The sequence below is a fragment of the Rattus norvegicus genome, chromosome 10, assembly GCF_021556685.1.
Source record: "Rattus norvegicus strain SHRSP/BbbUtx chromosome 10, alternate assembly SHRSP_T2T, whole genome shotgun sequence".
NCBI lineage: Eukaryota > Metazoa > Chordata > Mammalia > Rodentia > Muridae > Rattus > Rattus norvegicus.
This window is the reverse complement of record NC_141543.1, coordinates 69062322-69080702: the sequence shown is the minus strand read 5'-3', so window position 1 is coordinate 69080702 and position 18381 is coordinate 69062322. Positions and strand designations below refer to the sequence as shown.

Below are 18381 nucleotides of genomic sequence, written 5' to 3'. Positions count from 1 at the left end.
AGAAAAGAAAAAGAAAGAAACCTTCAAATCTTTAGGAACCCAAAGTAAAGGTCCTCAAAAAGCAATCAAACTGAAGGCAGGCGTGTGAAATACGTCATCGCACACTCCCTAGAGGGTCCCTGTCTGCGTCCCCCACCTTGCAGACGTTTGCAAGAAGGCAGAGGTCACTCTCGGGACTGCTTAAGAACCGCTCTGCCCTAGACTGCTTGCAACCGCTTTCCTAGCTCCCGCTTCAGTCCTCCTGACCTTTCTCCAGGGTGGGGCTGCAGGTGCCCTTTGCAATCTAGGAAAAGGGCATTGAGGCGAATGGACCACCAAGAGAGGCCCCCTTCCTCACACTCACATACTCAGTTCCTAGATTCTGCATTGCTTCGGGCCCAGCCTGATGTTTCACCGCCCCTGCCCCCAATCTCGCCTTCCCTCACCTCAGCATTGGCTGAGCGCCCCCTCCTGCTCGCGCCCCCTCCTGCTACCACCTCCGCCTAAGGAGCTCGACCAACCCGCGCCTCCTACAGCCCCTCTTCCTCGTCCCCCCACCATATGGCTGGAATCCCCTCACCGGCCTAGGAAGAGTGCGCTAAGCGCAACCAGCAGCAAGACCAACAGCGCGGAGACAAATAGAGGCATTTAGGTCCGGGTCCGGCCCGGCCTGGCCCCGACCCCCGCCATGCCGGGCCCCGACGCCGGAACCGCACAGTGCCGCGGCTGGCCTCCGCCGCGCACGCACACGCAGGGCGAGGAAGCGTTGGTGCGCGCGCGCGTCCCCGCCCCGGCGACTAGGCGACCAGCCGCTGTCTCCCTCCGCGCCCCGCCCCGCGCGCGCGTGCGCGAGCACAGAGGGTCCACTGCTGCTTGCGCGGAATGGAGGCGTGGCTCGAGAGAGGGAGGGCGGGGCGGATCGCGAACGCGCTGACCTGCGCGCTGCGCCTAGAGCGCAGCCTGCGCAGCACACTGAAGAGCGCTGGGTTCGCGCAGAGGGCGGGGGTCAGAGTCCGCACCCGCTCGCGGGGCGGTGACCAGAATGGCTGTTTCCACCTCTTTGAAGTTCCACTTCCAAAACGCATTCCCTAAGGCCATTAAGAGCGAGCCTGGCTCCATAGATCCTGTTATGGGAGCAGATCAAAGTTAAGTGTCTGTAGGTCAGAAGTGATCCTGTCTGCAAAAATTTGCAGAGGAAATCAACAGGTAATTCAAAGACCTCAGCTGTCGACTCATCCCACAAGGAAACCAACTTTGTTTGCTGTCTGAATACTGTTCCAGATAGTATCTTCTAACATCCTTCGTTCAGAGAGCTATTCTGTACAATTTATTGAACTTTTAGGTTTGTGCGATTGTGTATAGCACCACCAATAACTGGACCTGGAACAGGGTGAAATATACACGTAGTAAATATTGTTCTATCCTTTACAGATTATCTGGGAAGCAATTTTAATTATGTAAACTACAGAATTTAAGGTCAAATCAGGCCAGAGTGAATTTTGCTTTCTTCTTTGTAAAATGAAGGAAGTAGATAAGATTTGTTATGCTTATTTTCATGAGTCAGTGTCTGACTAATGACTTACTAATACAGTACCCGATCAAGAAATCCAGATGATTCCAAGGTATTATAGAGCATTTCGTGTTCTTGGCTCTCAGGTTCTAATCTGCCTATGATTCTTCCAGATTTTACTCAGAATTTCTCTTTTGGCCCCTTTAGATAATAACTTCAGGGCCTATGAGATGGCTCAATAAGTAAAGGCACTTGCTGGCAGGCCATAGGATTTGATTTCCATCCTCAAAATCCACATGTTGTCCTCTGGCCTACACACACCAGTTCATCTTCAAAATCTGCAGCCTTTCATTCAAATGTGGTTTCTCAATGCTCAGGTAGGGTCCAAGAACTCAATCCAAGACAAGGAGAGATGTGTCGCATTTCTGTACTCAGATTTGTCTTGTGCAGGGGGTGGGGGCTGTCTCTGCACACACCAGGGCTAGCAGAGTAACAATCCAAAGGAGGCAAGAAGGAAATCAGGTTCAACATGACTCAGTAGCTGGCATTGCTGGCAGTTTATTTCAGACATATTTAAACACAGTTTAATTGGGGAGGAGGGGGACGGTTTTCTGATGGTACTTAATCCTGTGTGGGCAACAAAACTTAAAAAACATGTTTACAGCAAAAAGATGAGTTCTATCGACTGAAACAATGTTCAGTATGAGGGTCTAGGAAGAATGAGATGAGCATAAAAGGAGTCAGAGCAGCCTGGCCCTACAGATAGCACAGGGGTTACCTAGGATGTTGTAATGTAAAGGGGACCTCCTTCGTAAGGACTGGTTCTTTTGATGGAGAAACAACAGTGAAGATAAAGTCCTAGAGAGGAACAGTCTGGGATAAATGTCCTAGTCTGGGGGATACCATGTGTGTGTGGCCTGGCCCTACAGACAGCACAGATTACCAGGCTATCAACAATGTGCATTCCCGGATTTCTGGGTAGGAAACAGGTATATGTCTCCTCTGTTAAGGAGACACCTCTGCATGTTTAAACATTCCTGGTTTCCCCAGTGTTTATCTGTGGGCACAAGAACCTAGTGCTCTTGACACATCTTATTCAATTTGTTCACTCAGCAACTTGGCTATGTTGTCAATTCCTTTCTTCTCTCTTCCTCTGAGCTAACTCGCAGCTTGAAATGTTGTTTCTGGGGTTGGGGATTTAGCTCAGTGGTAGAGTGCTTGCCTAGCAAGCGCAAGGCCCTGGGTTCGGTCCTTAGCTCCGGAAAAAAACAAAAAAACAAAAAACAACAACAATAAAAAAAATCATACAAAAAATGTTGAAATGTTGTTTCTCTCTTTTTTTAAAGACTTATTTTTTTAAGATTTATTTTAATTTTTTTATATGAGTATGCTATAGCTATATTCAGACACAACAGAAGAGGGCTTCGGATCCCACTACAGATGGTTGTGAGCCACCATGTGGTTGTTGGGAATTGAACTCAGGATCTCTGGAAGAGTAGTCAGTGTTCTTAACCACTGAGCCATCTCTCCAGCCCATCCGCCCCCCCCTTTTCCCCTCTTTTTTCTTTCTTTCTTTACTTTATTTTTGATTTTTGAGATTAGGTCTCAGTATGCAGCCCTAGCTATCCAAGAACTTGATATGTAAACCAGTCTGGCTTCAAACTTGTAATGACCCTCCTACCGCTGCCTCCTGAGTGCTGAGATTACACACATGAACACCATGGCCTCATTATTTTTGAGACAGGTTCTTCCTATGCAGCTCATCCAGCCTGGAATTCATAATCCTCCAGTCTCGGTCACCTAAGTACTAGGATTACTTCTGAAATAGCTGACTAATTTCTCCCAGCAAGAAGTCACCCCAAACACTTAGGGATTGATAAAGGAAACCCTCTTTAACAATAGCTTGAGCACCAGCCTTGAACAGGGATTCTTTACATGTATAAAGGTTTGAACTATAACATTGCATTGATACACTTTCATCTGTAAATCTCTTTTAGTTTCCAGACACTTTGAATGATTAAACATGTTTTACAGAGACAAAAACTTCAAGTTTGGTTATTTGGGACAAGTAAGGAGACTTACTACTCCTTAAAGATATTGTCACAGCTCTCTCCAGACTGACAAAGCTATGCTTTCCCTGAGAAGAGGCACACAGCTTAATGAGTGACTTTCATTGAGAGTCATCTTCTCTGATGCCTAGCAGAGTTAAGTTCTTTCCCACCCCTGTCCCCCCTCACAGAGTTTAGACCAGACTAGCCTGGCCTCTGCCTGGTCTCTGCCTCCCCTTGGTGAGGCAAACTCCTCTTGTTAATGGGTATGAAGCCTAACTGGGTAGTTAGGAGCTGGGGTTGTTTTCTTTCAGTTGTCCAGCAAAGCAGGACTTTGTCGTCTGAATTTTACCTCTGGGTAACTAAAATGTTTCTAAGCAAACTAATTGGTAAAGTTTTTTATTTTATTGTTTTGATTTTGTTTGTTTGTTTTTGACATAGAGTTTCTCTGTGGCTGTCCTGGAAATCACTCCGTAGACAGGCTGGCCTCAAACTCTCAAAGAATCATTTGCCTTCGGAATTCTGGGATTAAAGGTGTGGATCTCCAGGCAAGTTTTTCACTTCTGTTTTCTCCTTCTACCACCTCCCATCACTTCATGATTTCTCTCCTTCTTTCTAAACAGATACAAGGAACCAATGTAACAATAGTAGGATAAGCAAGGAAGAACAGGGGTGGGGATTGAGAGGTGGGGATGAAGGGGCATGGATGGAGTTCTAACTCTTTGTTTGAATTTACTGAGAACACAAGTTCTTTAAAAAAGAATTACGGGGGTGGACCAAGAGGGGAATAAAATCTGGAGTGTAAAACTAAATAAATAAAAAAAGAACTATAGTTTCTTACAGTCATGGGTCATGCTTACCACAGAACTGATTATCTGCAAATATTCCACATAACAACTTAAAGCAAATATTTCTAAAATTAAAAAAGCTTGTAGAGGAGCTAGAGATTTGGCTAAGTGGTTTAGAACACTGACTGTTCTTCTGGAAGACCCGGGTTCAATTCTCAACACCCACATGGCAGCTCACAATTATAATTCAAGTTCCAATGGATCCGACTCCCTCACACAGATATATGTGTAGGCCAAAAACCAAATGGACATAAAAATTTAAAAAAAAAAAAAAAAAGCTAGTAGTAACTTGCACGTGGTGATATGCACCTTTAATTCCGGCACACAGGAGTCTTAAAAGTGGATTTCTGTGGTTTTGGAGGATAGCCTGGTTTACATAGGAGAGCAACAAATCCACCCCCCCCCTCTCTCATACACACAAAACTGGGTTCCAGGAGACCCAGTCTAATTTCCAGTACACAGCTCACAACCACCTGTAACTTCAGTTCCAGGGGTCTTCAGCCTCTTTGGGCGTGTGGTACATAGACATCCATCCAGGCAAATGTTTTATACATAAAAAACTTAAAAAAAAAAAAAAAAAAGCTTGCAGTCACTGAAATTCCACCAGATGGAAGTCACTTCTGTTCACTGCTGCCCAGCCTAAGAATGTAGGAGCAAACTCTAGAATTAACTGGAACAAGAAAGGAGGAAGTGAGGTGGCAGAGGAAGGATAAACAAAACCTTAAAAAAGAAAGCCATCTTCCAAGAGCTAAACACACTGTGGTGCAGGTGAAAAGACCAAGGCAGGTACAGTTCCTACCCCGAAAAGTATCGACTGCTTTCAGGAATGCAGACGGCTACTCAGTTTTCCTCTTCCACACTGTTGAAAGTGTATCTAGCCTATAACAGGTCTGTGAAGATTAAATGAAGGGTTAGCAGATGTGCCTAGATTAGCAGTCAATTAGTGTTGGTTTTGGTAATCCTAAATCCTTTTCTCATCTACATAACAGCTCCTCAGGAAGACCTGTCATCAGTTAGATACCATATTGAACTCTGTGAAGATCTTACTTACATACAGTCAAAACTTCATAAAGACATGCTGGGGAAGAATTGAAGATACAGAGAAAAAAAGTATTAAATGCAAATAAACCCTTAAAAGAGCCAGCAGTCCAGCACCTTAAAAGTCTCAGGACGTGGGGCTGGGGATTTAGCTCAGTGGTAGAGCGCTTACCTAGGAAGCGCAAGGCCCTGGGTTCGGTCCCCAGCTCCGAAAAAAAGAACCAAAAAAAAAAAAAAAAAAAAAAAAGTCTCAGGACGTGAGAATTAAGCAGCAGACCGTGAAACAGCCTGCTTAATAAATGACCTCACAATGAATAAAATTCTTTTTATTTTTTATTCATCATTTTGGAGATAGACAAAACGGGGGAAAATCATGATGCCAAGCTCCTGTGGAGTTAACCTTCCCAGCTTAACTTAAGACAGGCAAGTTCCTCAACTTCTTTTACCAGCATGAATGAAGGTAGCCCTGCCTTCACAGACGAGTCCTCTCCTGAGAACTGACTAAACCTGGGAGAGCAACCATTTCAAGTGTGAAGGACTGCAGGTCCAAATGAAGCACACTCAGAGGACCAGGAGCAGGGATCCCATGGTGAAGCAGCAGCAGATGTCTACAAACACTGTGTGGCGACAGTGGCTCAGAGGATTTAGAGTCACAGCTCTGCATGATGGACCTCTGCCCTCAGCAACTCACTGGGCTTCATGAAAATGCCTTCCATGGCCTTCCAGTAGTTGTTCTGACTTGGCTGGGCCATACCATGTACTTCTTTTTGTCCACTTATGGGTCGACCGTACTGTTCTCCTGTGACAGACAGGAGTACGTCGGTGGAAGAATGTTTGAACCTCACTTCCCCGTCTCTCACCCAGTAAGGTCCATTACAGAGCACTGTCCAGTCATCCAGATAGTCACCTTCACCTTCTTCACCAAAGGCACTCACTTCCTAAAAGACAGATAATGGCAACATTAACATGTGGTCAGGTCTGAAGAGTGGAGGAACGGAGCCTAGAATGGTAGAGCACACCCATAGGTCAAAATCAACCAGCAACATAGGCTTGAGGCTAGCCTAGGCTAGAAGAGACTCTGTCTCCAGATAAATAAGGAGTCAGTGAGAAGAGAAATAAAATAACCCAAAGGAAACAGAATTGGATTTTCTAGTGTTAAGGCACAAATATTGGTGCTGTTATTGTTTTGAGACAGGGTTTCTCTGTTATAGCCCTGGCTGTCCTGGAATTCGCTCTGTAGACCAGGCTGGCCTTGAACTTAAAGATCTACCTGCCTCTGCCTCCTAAGTGTTGGGATTAGAGGCATGTCCCAATCCCAGCTTGTTAAACATTTTTTGTTACATGAGCTAAACTCTGGGGGAATAAAAAGAGACACAAAAGGCACAAGAGAAAACGATCTGTCTCCAATTATGATCCAAACACTACGTTTCACACTAATACTATATCTGTCATACGTTTTTAAATGTTACTTATGTGTAGGTGCACACATGGCCTTGCATGCATGTGGGGGTCAAATGAGAAGTTATGGAGTTGGTTTTCCTTTCAAAAGGTAGGTATAAGATCAAACTCAGGTCAACAAGTGTCTTTACCAACTCAGCCATCTTGCTGGTAGTCCTTGATTTGCTGCTGCTAGAGACATGGGCTTGCTCAGCTGTCCAAGATGGCAGAGTCCATGTGGGCTCAAGCGTTCTTCCTTTTAAGCAGCTGAGACTATGGGTGCACACTATTGTATCTGCTCTTCGAAACAAACTCCGCACTTATTTTAACTGCTGGGGTGGGGAGATAATATAAGCATACACTTCTTTCAGGGGATCTGACACCCTCATAGACATGCACATAGGCAAAACGCTAAAGCACATGAAGTAAAAATAAATAAATAAAACAAAAACAACAAAAACCCAGAGCTTGGGGCTGGAGGGATGGCTCATAGGTTAAGAGAGCACCGACTGCTCTTCCAGAGGTTGTGAGTTCAATTCGCAGCAACCACATGGTGGCTCAGAACCATCTGTAATGGGATCCAAGGCCCTCTTCTGGAGTGTCTGAGGACAGCTACTTTGTATTCTTACATATAAAATTAATTAGGTTGGGGATTTAGCTCAGTGGTAGAGCGCTTGCCTAGCAAGCGTAAGGCCCTGGGTTCAGTCCCCAGCTCCGAGAAAAAAAAATTTAAAAAAAAAAAAAGTTTAAAAAACAACCCAGAGCACATGCTGCTTTTCCAGATGACAGGACTGATAACAAGCACCCACACAACCACCTGCAACTCCAGCTCCGGGGATCTGATGCCCTCTTCTGGCCTCCCAGGGCACTGCACACACAACACGGTGCAGCTATATGTCTAGGCAAAACACTCAAACACATAAAATATAGATGAAAAATAATTCTAGTCAGGCATCACAAGGTACAGGAGGCCTTGAGCTCAAGGCCAACTGGAGTGAGTCCAAGACTAGTACAAAGAAACCCTGCCTTACTCAAGTAGATGCAGGCACACACATCACAGTCAGGGCCTGGAGAGGCAGCTCAGAGGGTACAGTGCTTCTGGAGCATTCATGAAGCCCTAGCTTTGGTCCCTAGCACAGGCCAAAACTAGGCCTGGCAGCATATGCCTATAACCTACGGACTTGGGAGGCACAGTCAGGAGGTCCAAGAGTTGAGGACCAGCAGAGTTATAGTGAGCGTGAGGTCAGCTGGCTACATAAAACCTTGTCTCAAATAAACACAATCCAACCTGGCATATGTGGCGGTCTACATCCAGAAAATTATTTTTGTTACTGCTTCATAACTACAATTTTCCTATTGTTTTAAATTGTAATGTAAAAATCTGTGGTTTCTGATGTTCTTAGGTGACCCTGTAAAAGTATCATTTGATACCTCCAAAGAGGCCATGACCCACAGGTTGAGAACCACTGCTCTAGACTATCTGTGACTGACTAGACAGTGCGACCCTATCTCAAAAATAAAACAAAAAAGTTATTTTATTATTTTTTATGCATACAAATATTTGCCTGCAAGTATGCTGATGTGTCACTTGAGTGCCTAATGTCTGATGTCCAAGGAGGCCAGAAGTGAGTGTTTGGTCCCCTGGAACTAGAGTTACAATCATGAGCTACCATGTGGGAATTGAGCCTGGATCCTCTAGAAGAGCAGCTAGTGCTCCTAACTGCTGAGCCATCTCTCCAGCCCTGCAAACCTCTTTATTTTCAAACTTACTGGTATTTTAATGTATCCTATCCTGCCTTTCATCCCCATTTCTCACTTTTCCCCATTCTGACCTGAAACAATTTTCTTCACACTTAAGAGACAGAGTCATTTCTCCAAGTCGGCAGAAAAAAAGAATGTCTTACCTAGAAAGGAAAGGGTAAATGTGCTCCTTATAGTGGCACATATACTAAAATTGGATGATATAGGTCCCTGCTTAAGGAGGACACACAAGTTTGTGAAGTGTGTCAATCATATTTAGGAAAAAAAGAATGAATGAAGGAAGGAAGGAAGGAAGGAAGGAAGGAAGGGAGAAGAAGGAAGGAAGGAAGAAAAGGCAGAAGGGAGGAAGGGAGGAAGAAGGAGTTACGCACCAAGAGACTAAACAAGTAAGGAAGCAGGGCAGGGCAGGAACACCCACCACACACCACCTCACCTGGTTTCCAGAGAGAGGTGAAGTGAAATGGTGGCTGTGCAGGTTTCGACCTGTGTTGATGTGTGTCAGCCGGATGGGCTGCCCGCATTTGATGGGTGTTCCCCTTTCACACACTGTAGCTGTCTTCCCCCGTATCCTCCAGTAACTGTTGCTGTCATCCACAGAGGTCACACCTGTCACTGACTGCTGCCCACTACCTGCAAGCAAGAAACAAAAGCAAGGCAGAGAGGAGAGGCGTCTGGAGACGCCCGACACCCTGACGAGCCATCTGTGCCCTGATGGGAGCAACCAAGGACCCATTCGCCATTTGTGTGGTGTGGGAAAGGAAGTGAGAGCAGCGATATGCATTTATGTCTTAGTTCCCTCCTTTAAAGAATCCATGAGGTGATTCCCCCCCCCCCCACCATGGCTTCCTTGGCAATCATCTTCCTTTATGTGCACTTTTTTTTTTTTTTTGGTTCTTTTTTTCGGAGCTGGGGACCGAACCCAGGGCCTTGCGCTTCCTAGGCAAGCGCTCTGCCACTGAGCCAAATCCCCAACCCCCCCATTCGCCATTTGTAAAGCTTCTGCCAAGCTTGCTTGGCTTCTAAGAAAACCTCTCACACCTCCATTGTATCATCTCTAGATATGAAGGATCCTGACATTTCACTCTTACACACTGGCTGTGGTGGAACAGCAGCCATGACTGAACTAAGAGCATAAGAACACTGAGTTACAGCATGTTGACTACAGAGTGAGATACATTCTGTGAGAGCCATTGTGACTCTTCATTGCACCCTTAAGGCCTTAGACAGGCAATGGATTTGATCCTCTGTGGCTGTGATAAGTTCAGCAAAACCACGATGCTAAACAGCCAGAGTTTAAAGAAAAGCTGGCGTTAGGTCTGGTGTTGTGTGCAGAGAGCTTGGTGTCACTAGCTATGAAAAAGCTACCGTCTAGAGATACTGGATGCTTGGATGCTGCTTACCCCTCCTGTCCGGGGCTCTGGGATTGAGAGGACGGTTAGCAGAGGGTTACCAGCTAATGTGCCTAATCCCGGAAGGCTGTGTCTGAGTAGCTGGAGGTCCCTCCTGGGAGGTAGTGAGACCACAGAAAAGAAAGACTGCGTAGCTGTTGCTGTGACTGCCAATGACAGCCTGAACTCCCACAGAGGTCCTCCCAAGATGGGGGACCCCACCACCATGACAGCTTCTGTGATTGTCTGAGATCACACATGGGCCCATCAGTTAGCCTTCCTCTGATGGAGGGGTACCCATGCTAGGCATAGCCTCTCTAGGAAGGAGACCCCTCATCAGGAATGCATCCAAGACCCTGGATCTGCTGGCAAATACCAGACTTTCTTTTCCCTGAATGGGGTCTTGTAAAACTGAGTAATAGCTGTGAGCTTTCTGTTCCCTTTCTGCACTAACCATAGCTAACAATACAATGAATTAAATTGATAAAAGAAAGGCCAAGGGAGCTCAACCTGACCCCTTCCTCTTTTGGGGCCAAGGATGTGCCCCATATCACAAATGGTATGGAGGGGAGGAAACATACATTTGAGAATATTTTACTTCCACAACATTAAAATTTAAAACACACTCAATGTGTTTATATACTGTAGATAAGTATACTTAAATGTGTGTGAAGGACTAGTGAGATATCCAAGGCTGGCTACCTCGGCCCCAGCCTAAATTCATCCCCAGAGCCACACAGGAAAAGAGAATGACTCCTGCAAGTTGTTTTCTGGTTACCAGGCCTGATTACTTAAGCTCCACCTTCAGAACCCACATAAAAAAAGATGGGCATTGTGGACTGCTCTTGTCATCCCAGCACTGGGAAGGCAGCACAAGCCAGCCTTTAGCTCACTAACCAGCCAGCGTAGCCACACTGATGGGCCCCAGGTGTCTGCGACAGATTGTGCCCCAAAACACAGAGGTAGGCCAGGGAGATGGCTTAGTGGGAAAAAGTTACTAGCCACACTAGCCTAACAACCAAACATGGAGTTCCATAAACCAGGTAAAGAGTGTAAAGGGAGTCAGGCATGGTGGCACAGGGAGGCAGAGGCAGACAGATGTCTGTGAGCTCCAGGACAGCCAGGACTCGCTCACTAACACAAAGAAATCATCTTGAAAAAACAAGAGTACATGCACATACACACACAGATACAAATTTTCTTTTTTAAAAACAGGGTCTCTCTATGTAGTCCCAGCTCCTAGAGCTTCATATGTAGACCAGGCTGCTGGCCTTGAACTTAAGAGATCTGCCTACCTCTACCTCCTGAGAGCTGGGGCTAAAGGTGTGTGTCACCACGCCTAGTGCATACACAAATCTAAATTAATTAAAAAAATGTTAAAGCATAAAAAGAGACAATGACTTGGCTGAGAGGTTAAAGGTATTTGATGTTATACTTGAGTTCAATCCTGAAGATCCGAGGTAGCAGGAGACCGCCAGCATGTCCCAAGCTGTCCTCTGGCAAGTTTTATGCCAGTTAGGACTGTATAGTAAAACCTTGTCTCAAAAAGCCAGGAATAAAATATTCTTAGATCACATGAATTTGTAGCCATACTAAGATTATATAACTCTTCATGGTGAAAACACTTAGTAAAATGTGTAGCCGTAGCTCTTAAAGGAAAACGCACTGTCACCAGGTATGGGGCTATGTAAAAGTAATCAGCGGATTTGCTCTGCCCCTCTTGCTCCCAAATAAGGACAGGTGTTTCTTCATCCACTCTAGTCCTTTTTAGTTCCTGAATAAATGACATGGATCCTAATAAATTTATTAAAAGACTGCAAGCCTTTAACTAGGCAGAATGTCATCTATTCTACTATGCTAACTTAGCTACTTCCCAGCCTTGTGGTCTTTCACCTGTGATCCAAGTCTTACTCAGGCTCACTCTGCTCCAAGAGCGTTCTCATGGCCACTCTTCCTGGTCCCTCCTTGTGGTCTCTTCATACCTTCTGCTCCCCCCCCCCCCACTCCTCTTTGGGACCCCTTGACTGGGATAGGAAGTCCTGCCTTCTCTCTTTTTTCTGCCCAGTTATTGGCTGAACCAGCTCTCTATTAACCAATCAGAGGTGATGGAAAACAATTTTTACATAACATTGAAACTGGAGGACTGCAACCAGATGTCTGGGCATGGAAATTAGCATCTGAATATATGGTGTACAAAACCATCCCCCCAAGAGGGCTAATCCAAGTTCTTCATTTAAATGATTTGGTTTATTTATTTTTATTTTTTTTGTTTTTTTTTTCCTTTTTTTCGGAGCTGGGGACCGAACCCAGGGCCTTGCGCTTGTTAGGCAAGCGCTCTACCACTGAGCTAAATCCCCAACCCCGTTTGTTTGTTTTTTTGAGACAGGGTTTCCCTAGCCCTGGCTGTCCTGGAAGTTGCTCTGCTAGGCTGGCCTGGAACTCAAAGAGATCTTCTGCCTCCTAAAGGAATGGACCACCACAGCCCAGCTGCTAAGATAGATTTTTGTTTGTTGAGACAGTGTCTCACTGTGTAGCACTGGCTTGCCTGAAATTCACTAGGTAGAGCTGCTGACCTCAGAGATCCTGTCTCTTTCTGTCTCCTGAATAGTAAGACTAAAGCTCTCCTGCCCTACTTAAATATTCATTCTCCATAACGAAGGCATTTTATTCCCAGATAGCTACTGTTACTGTCCCTACTTTATACTGGAGTGTTAGAAAGGGTGAGTAATATACCCAAAGTCATGGAGCTATGACTGGGCTAAGCCTGAGGCAGGTAACCTGACTCTAGAGCATTTCCTCTTCTAACACATCATGTCCAAAGGGCGTCTTCTCCATTCTATTTTCTGTCAAATTCTTACAGTCTACTTACTCCAGAGATACTTTCCCTCCTAGATGGCCTTTCACTTCCAATGCCCTGCCTGACTTCACCAAATAACAAAACCTCAGGCTTTGAACTAATGATCTGATAAACGGACCAAGCAATCAGTCCCTTTCCCAGGCTTATTCCATTCAACCCATGTCATTGTTACATCTTTTAAACTCTGGTTGGTTTGTTTGTTTGTTTGTTTGTTTTTTAATTTTATATTTTGAGACGGGGTCTGACCTGGGTAGCCTTGGCAGGCCTGGAATTTCCTATGTAGACTAACTAGGCTGGCCTAGAACTCATGGAGCTCCATCTGCTTTTATGGCACCTGGTTCAGCTCTTCCCACTTCTTATCGCCTTTCAGCTCCATCAGAATTCAGTCCTGTTCTATACATTTAAAGAAACATTTTGTTGTTATTTGTTTTTTTTCAAGACAGGGTTTCTCTATGTAGCCTGGCTGGCTTGGAACTCAGAGATTTGCCTTCCTCTGCCTTCCCAGTGCTGAGATTAAAGGCATGAGCCACCACTGCCCGGAAGAAACTATTTTTATTAGACTTATTCATCTTTTTATGTATTTTGCCTGTCTGAACACCAGATGCATTCTTGTGCCCACAGGTCAGAAGGAGTCAGATCCCTTGGAATTAGAGTTAGATAACCACCATGTGGATGCTGGGACTGGAACATGGATTCTTTGCAAGAGCATCAAATACTTTTTTTAATGATATATTTATTAATTTTATGTATATGAGTATACTGTAGCTGTCTTCAGACACACCAGAAGAGGGCATCGAATCCCATTACTGATGGTTGTGAAGCCCCATGAGGTTGCTGGGAATTGAACTCAGGACCTATGGAAGTACTCTTAACCACTGAGCCACCTCTCCAGCACTGTTTTCTATATTTTGATTGTCTCTTTGATTTTTCACTTTCTTTTCTTTTTTAAAATTTATTTATTTATTATATGTAAGTACACTGTACACTGTAGCTGTCTTTAGACACACCAGAAGAGGGCATCGGATCCCATTACAGATGGTTGTGAGTCACCATGTGGTTGGTGGGATTTGAACTCAGGACCTCTGGAAGCACAGTGCTCTTGACCTCTGAGCCATCTCCCCAGCCCTTTTACTTTTTCAATCCTCTACTTCCTCCAGAGACCTCCTGATACCTAGGAATGTCCAGAATTCTATTTGGCCTTTGATCTGTTCCTAAATACTTGGAGATCCAGATATAGTAATTTAAGAAACATTAACTGTTAGTTTTCAGATTGAGAACCATATAGCTCATGCTGAGCAATCTGATCTACTCATGTATCTTCAACCATTTTCTAAACAAGAAAATTGTATCTGGGCTATAACATGGCTCAGCTAATCTTAGTTCAATCCCTAGGACTCACATGACAAGGACAGAACAATGTTCTTCTCTGATCTCCACATTTGTACTGTGGCAACCATGCATCTAAATACACACACACACACACAAGATAAATGCTATTAAAAAAAAAATTAAAGCCTTTCATTGTAGCATTTGGGAGGCAGAGGTAGGACCTCTGTGCATTCAAGGTCGGTCAGATCACATATTGAGTTCCAAGCCTAGGACAGCCAGGGCTAGAGAGACTGTCTCTAGCCACAAACAAACAAGCCAAATTTTTAAAAGAATATTGTATCTAACTCTGTATCACAGATTCTTCTCCTAAGGTTCAGAATGAACAATGGCCCACCCCTAGGGACCACCTGTAGAGGTTTGAAGTCTGGTAGACTTCTCTCTAACGCCATTTTAACTTGGTGGACCCAAAGCAGGAAACATTAAATTAAAATGTAGTAAGCCTGACACATGTAGGTGTTTACTGAATGAGGTGGCTAGGAATATAAAGACTATACACTCCCTGGACTAAACTGGAAGGACAGGTTTTGAGAGTTGCGAACACAGACTAAGCAACCATCTTAGAAGGTGACTTCCTTTCTAGCAAATAGGATCATCAGTCATTCAAGTTATCTTGAGTACACCTCAAGAACTTCATTACTTTTATTCCCACAAAATGTGGAGGCAGAAGCTGGGGCCTTTCAGTATGCTTGGCATACTCTTAACACCCAGCCTTTGAACTTCTTTTGTTGTTGTTTTGAGACAGCCCCTACTATATAGGCCAGGCTGATCTTGAAGTCATGATCCTGATCCTCCTGCTTCAGACTTCAGAATGCTATGGTTACAGATCTAGGCCACCACGCCTGCCCATTAGTCTTGTTTTATTGTTTGACTCACTACTGTATTTCCTGTGTCTAGAACAATACTAGGTAAATAAAAGAGCTCTTTAAATCTAGGCCAAATGAATGAGCCCCCAAATAACTGAGAATTTTAATTGCACACGATAAAAAGCACTTTCCTCTGCAATGCCTGTCAACGCTTACATTTTTTACAAGGAAGTTACTGCTAAGTAATTTAAAAAAATGTGTCAAAGGGCTGTAATCAGAGTGAGCTCTTCAAGTTTAAAATCTGAGATTCAGCGTGTGTTGTCCTGCTCTAAATGTTCCTCTCCAGCACAGAATAGTGGCAGCCCATGGAATCTGAAAGGTTTGAACCTGGACAGACTTGGATTAAACCCTGCCTCCATCATTCATTAGCTGACGGCTGAGTAATATCTCTGAGTCTGTTTATTCACCTAAGAAAGTAACCTTAGTATCTATCCTCAATACAATGTTAAAAACTGGAAAGTAAATATGTAACACGTTTGGCACATAGCTCATCAGCTCATCAAACAGAAGTTAATATTAGGACTAAGTTTCCTTGGCAACGCCTCCTCCTCTTCAACTTTCCAAGACCACGCCCTCAGAGCCAGAGGCCCCGCCCCTTCTAGGCTCACCGGGCCCAAGCAGCCCACCCAACCCCGGTTGGTCCCCCTCTGTACCTGACCCGTAGCGCACGTCGTGAGAGTGCAGTCGGACATTGTGGCGTATATTGAGTAGCTTCACCACGGAGCCGCAAGTAACGACAGCCATGTTGGACGCTCCCACAGCGCTCCACAAACCACCCAACAACAGAAGCGACAAGACAGCCATCCTAGATCCGAGAGCCCTAATCATCCAAGAAAATTAGGCCCTTCCCCGGAACCGGAAGCCAAGGGCAGAACTACGCCAAGATGGAAGTGAAGACTCCTTAACCTGAATCTTTATGGTTCCTTTGGCTAGAGCGGCTTAAGGAACACGCTGGCCCCGCTTTGTTCTGGGTGCTCTGTGGCAGCTGCGTTCCTTATGTGTCTTCAGTCTGCGTTCGCGGACTCGGAACCAAAGCCCTAGACACCGGAGAGAAAAAGATCAGGAAATGACCCTCCCACTCCTAGTGACAGGGAGCCGGAGGTGACGTAGGACGTTAACGCAGCAGCGGCGACGGTGGTGGTGGCGGCGGCTGCGGAGGGCCCTTGCGGTGGGTCCGGGCTACCCTTTTGCAGTCTCGGATCGGCGACTCCATTTTCTTCCGCGGGGGCTTAGCGCAGCGGAGAAACAGCGGCCTTCCAAGCAGGTAAAGCTCAGCCTGAAGAGTGTGTTGCGTGTGTGTGTGCGCAGGTGGCGAGCAGACTCCTGGGGCCTGGTCCCATAAGGGAAGAGGCTTTGGGGTGCTCACTGCGGAAAGGAAGGGGGCCCTGGCCTTCCCTGATCTGCCGGGGAAAAAAGGACATTAAAGTGCCGTGATTACTCAGAGTTTCCAGCCCTTTCTCCACGCGGTACCACCCGGAACCTGTGACCTGGGGTTGCCTCTTGAATCAACAGGCTTTCTGGGATCCCATCTTCTCCGCGGCGTCAGGAATCTGGGCCACGCCAAAAAAAAAAAAAAAAAAAAAAAAAAAAATTGGACTAGAAGAGACCTAAGGGTTTCTTTACTTGGCATCAGGTGATCGGATTAATTAGTCCGGGCGTTGGATCCTGCCGGGCTTACTATGGTTCAGCCATGAGGCCGGTGTACTGTGCTGAATGTTAGCTCTTTTAAAACTGTTGAGTAATTGAACTTTTTACCCCCCACGGATGGGCAAGTCCCTTAATACTTTCAAAAGATGCGAGTTTATACTTAAGTACCTGGAGCCTTCCATCCTGCATAATTCATTTCCTCGAACACTTTCCAAAGACCTACCATAAATATTAGAATTGGTTGTTAAATCAGAAATGTGTATTCTTGCTTGACATCAGGCGTTCAAAATATCTAAGTAAAGCAGTTTCCCTGTGTTACAGAAAAAATTGACGCCTGTTTTCCTTTAGGAGGCAGGTTTCCTATAATAATTACATGAAATGTCACCGTAATATCAAAAGTTATAGGGTAATTTGTTTTTTCCTCCTCCACCCCGCTCCATTCCCGCTGACCCCCTTCTTCACAATCCTCCATTGCGTTCATTATGTGTGTATGCCTCCATTAGCTAAATTATGGTTATTTACAAGTACATTGGTGAAGAATTACTCAGAGAAGCCTGGACTACAACCCTAAAGAAAATGTTCCCCTCCCCCCAGCAACAATGAATTACTGTAAATCCTTAGGATTGGTGGGATCTCGTGATGAGCCCCTCCCCCCTAGCAACCGTTAACTGCCTGTAAATCTGCAGGAAGGGAAGGAGCCTGGCCCCCTCCCCAGCAGTGAAAGATGCTACATTGTGGGGAATTTGTTGAATTTAATTAATTTTGGGGAGGGAAAGTTCAGTTCCATTGTTGAACACTGAACTTGACAGTTTTTAAATCTTCAGTGTTTTTAATTACAAAACAATTATAGCAACAATTGAGAAGCTGAGCCAGGAGGATCATGGAATTGAAGTTTTGGCTGTGTTTGAGACCCTGTCTCAAAGAAAAACAGCTCTCTCCTCAACCATGAATTTAGAGCTCCTCTCCATGCCTAGTGTCCCACCACTACTACCACCTTATTTTATTTGGTTGGCATGTGTGGCTATTAGATCAGATTAGATTGGCAAAGTATCCATACTCTCCAAATGCACTTACTCTTACCACGTGATTAATCTCACCATAAAGTAGAACAGTCCTGACATTCGGTCAAAGTTTATATTACCCTCTCCAGTTCTTTTTTGTTTCTGAAGACAGGAGCACTCTTCCTAGTTGTCCTTGTACTCACAGAGATCTGCCTGCCTCTGCTTCCTGAGAACTGGGGACTAAAGGCTTGTGCCACCACCATCCAGCAGTATTCTTGGTCCTAATAAATGTCACCAACCACGGTCTTGGTTGGGTATGACCACTGACTTCCTTCCAGTGATTTCCCAATTCAAGTCACCAAAACCTGTTTCAAAGAACTCAAAAACAAAATTATGTCCTAATATCTTTCAAAGGCCACTCCAGCCATCATCTTTCTTGACACATAGGCTGACCTAGGACTCTTGGTCACTCTGCCCTCAGCCTGCCCAGTGCTAGAAGGATTAACATGTGCTACTACTAAGCCTAGCTCCATCACCCTAATTTTTAAATTCTCATCCTATAGTCAGGTTTCAGCTTATAAACCAGTTCAACTTTCTTAACTTTCACCGAAGCTT

At 45.1% G+C, this 18381-nt stretch overlaps 3 protein-coding genes across 15 annotated transcripts in view; 1 reads left to right on the top strand and 2 right to left on the bottom strand.

Moving 5' to 3' along the window:
- Positions 1-736, bottom strand: part of Bltp2 (bridge-like lipid transfer protein family member 2) — a 29177-nt gene extending 28441 nt beyond the window's left edge. Inside the window, 1 exon segment of the mRNA NM_001427086.1 lies at positions 560-736. Coding sequence (NP_001414015.1) covers positions 560-627 — 68 coding nt within the window. The 5' untranslated portion in view covers positions 628-736.
- Positions 737-5734: 4998 nt separating this feature from the next.
- Positions 5735-16210, bottom strand: Sdf2 (stromal cell derived factor 2). Of its 2 annotated transcripts, XM_087570538.1 has the most exons (5): positions 15772-15951; positions 9990-10038; positions 9782-9909; positions 9055-9251; positions 5744-6361 (listed from the first exon to the last, which is right to left on the bottom strand). In XM_087570538.1, exons 3-5 carry the CDS (start codon positions 9810-9812, stop codon positions 6074-6076), a joined length of 516 nt encoding a protein of 171 aa, XP_087426664.1. In that variant the 5' UTR covers positions 9813-9909; positions 9990-10038; positions 15772-15951; the 3' UTR covers positions 5744-6073. The 2 variants fall into 2 exon arrangements, with proteins under 2 accessions (NP_001099273.2, XP_087426664.1); NM_001105803.2 differs by lacking the exons at positions 9782-9909; positions 9990-10038 and having other exon boundaries at positions 5735-6361; positions 15772-16210.
- Positions 16211-16239: 29 nt separating this feature from the next.
- Supt6h (SPT6 homolog, histone chaperone and transcription elongation factor) overlaps positions 16240-18381 on the top strand; it is a 36614-nt gene continuing 34472 nt past the window's right edge. For all 12 annotated transcript variants that reach the window (NM_001191820.3, NM_001440115.1, NM_001440114.1 and 9 more), the window contains exon 1: positions 16240-16382. The gene's annotated coding sequence lies outside the window, so the exon portion shown is untranslated. The remainder of the gene's footprint in view (positions 16383-18381) is intronic.

Excerpts from the sequence above, each read along its gene's own strand:
- Sdf2 (NM_001105803.2), bottom strand. The coding sequence starts at position 15,946 with ATGATTAGGGCTCTCGGATCTAGGATGGCTGTCTTGTCGCTTCTGTTG. Across the intron at positions 9,252-15,771 it reads CGACGTGCGCTACGGGTCAG|GTAGTGGGCAGCAGTCAGTG; the intron begins GTACAGAGGGGG and ends TCTTGCTTGCAG. Across the intron at positions 6,362-9,054 it reads CACCTCTCTCTGGAAACCAG|GAAGTGAGTGCCTTTGGTGA; the intron begins GTGAGGTGGTGT and ends TCTGTCTTTTAG.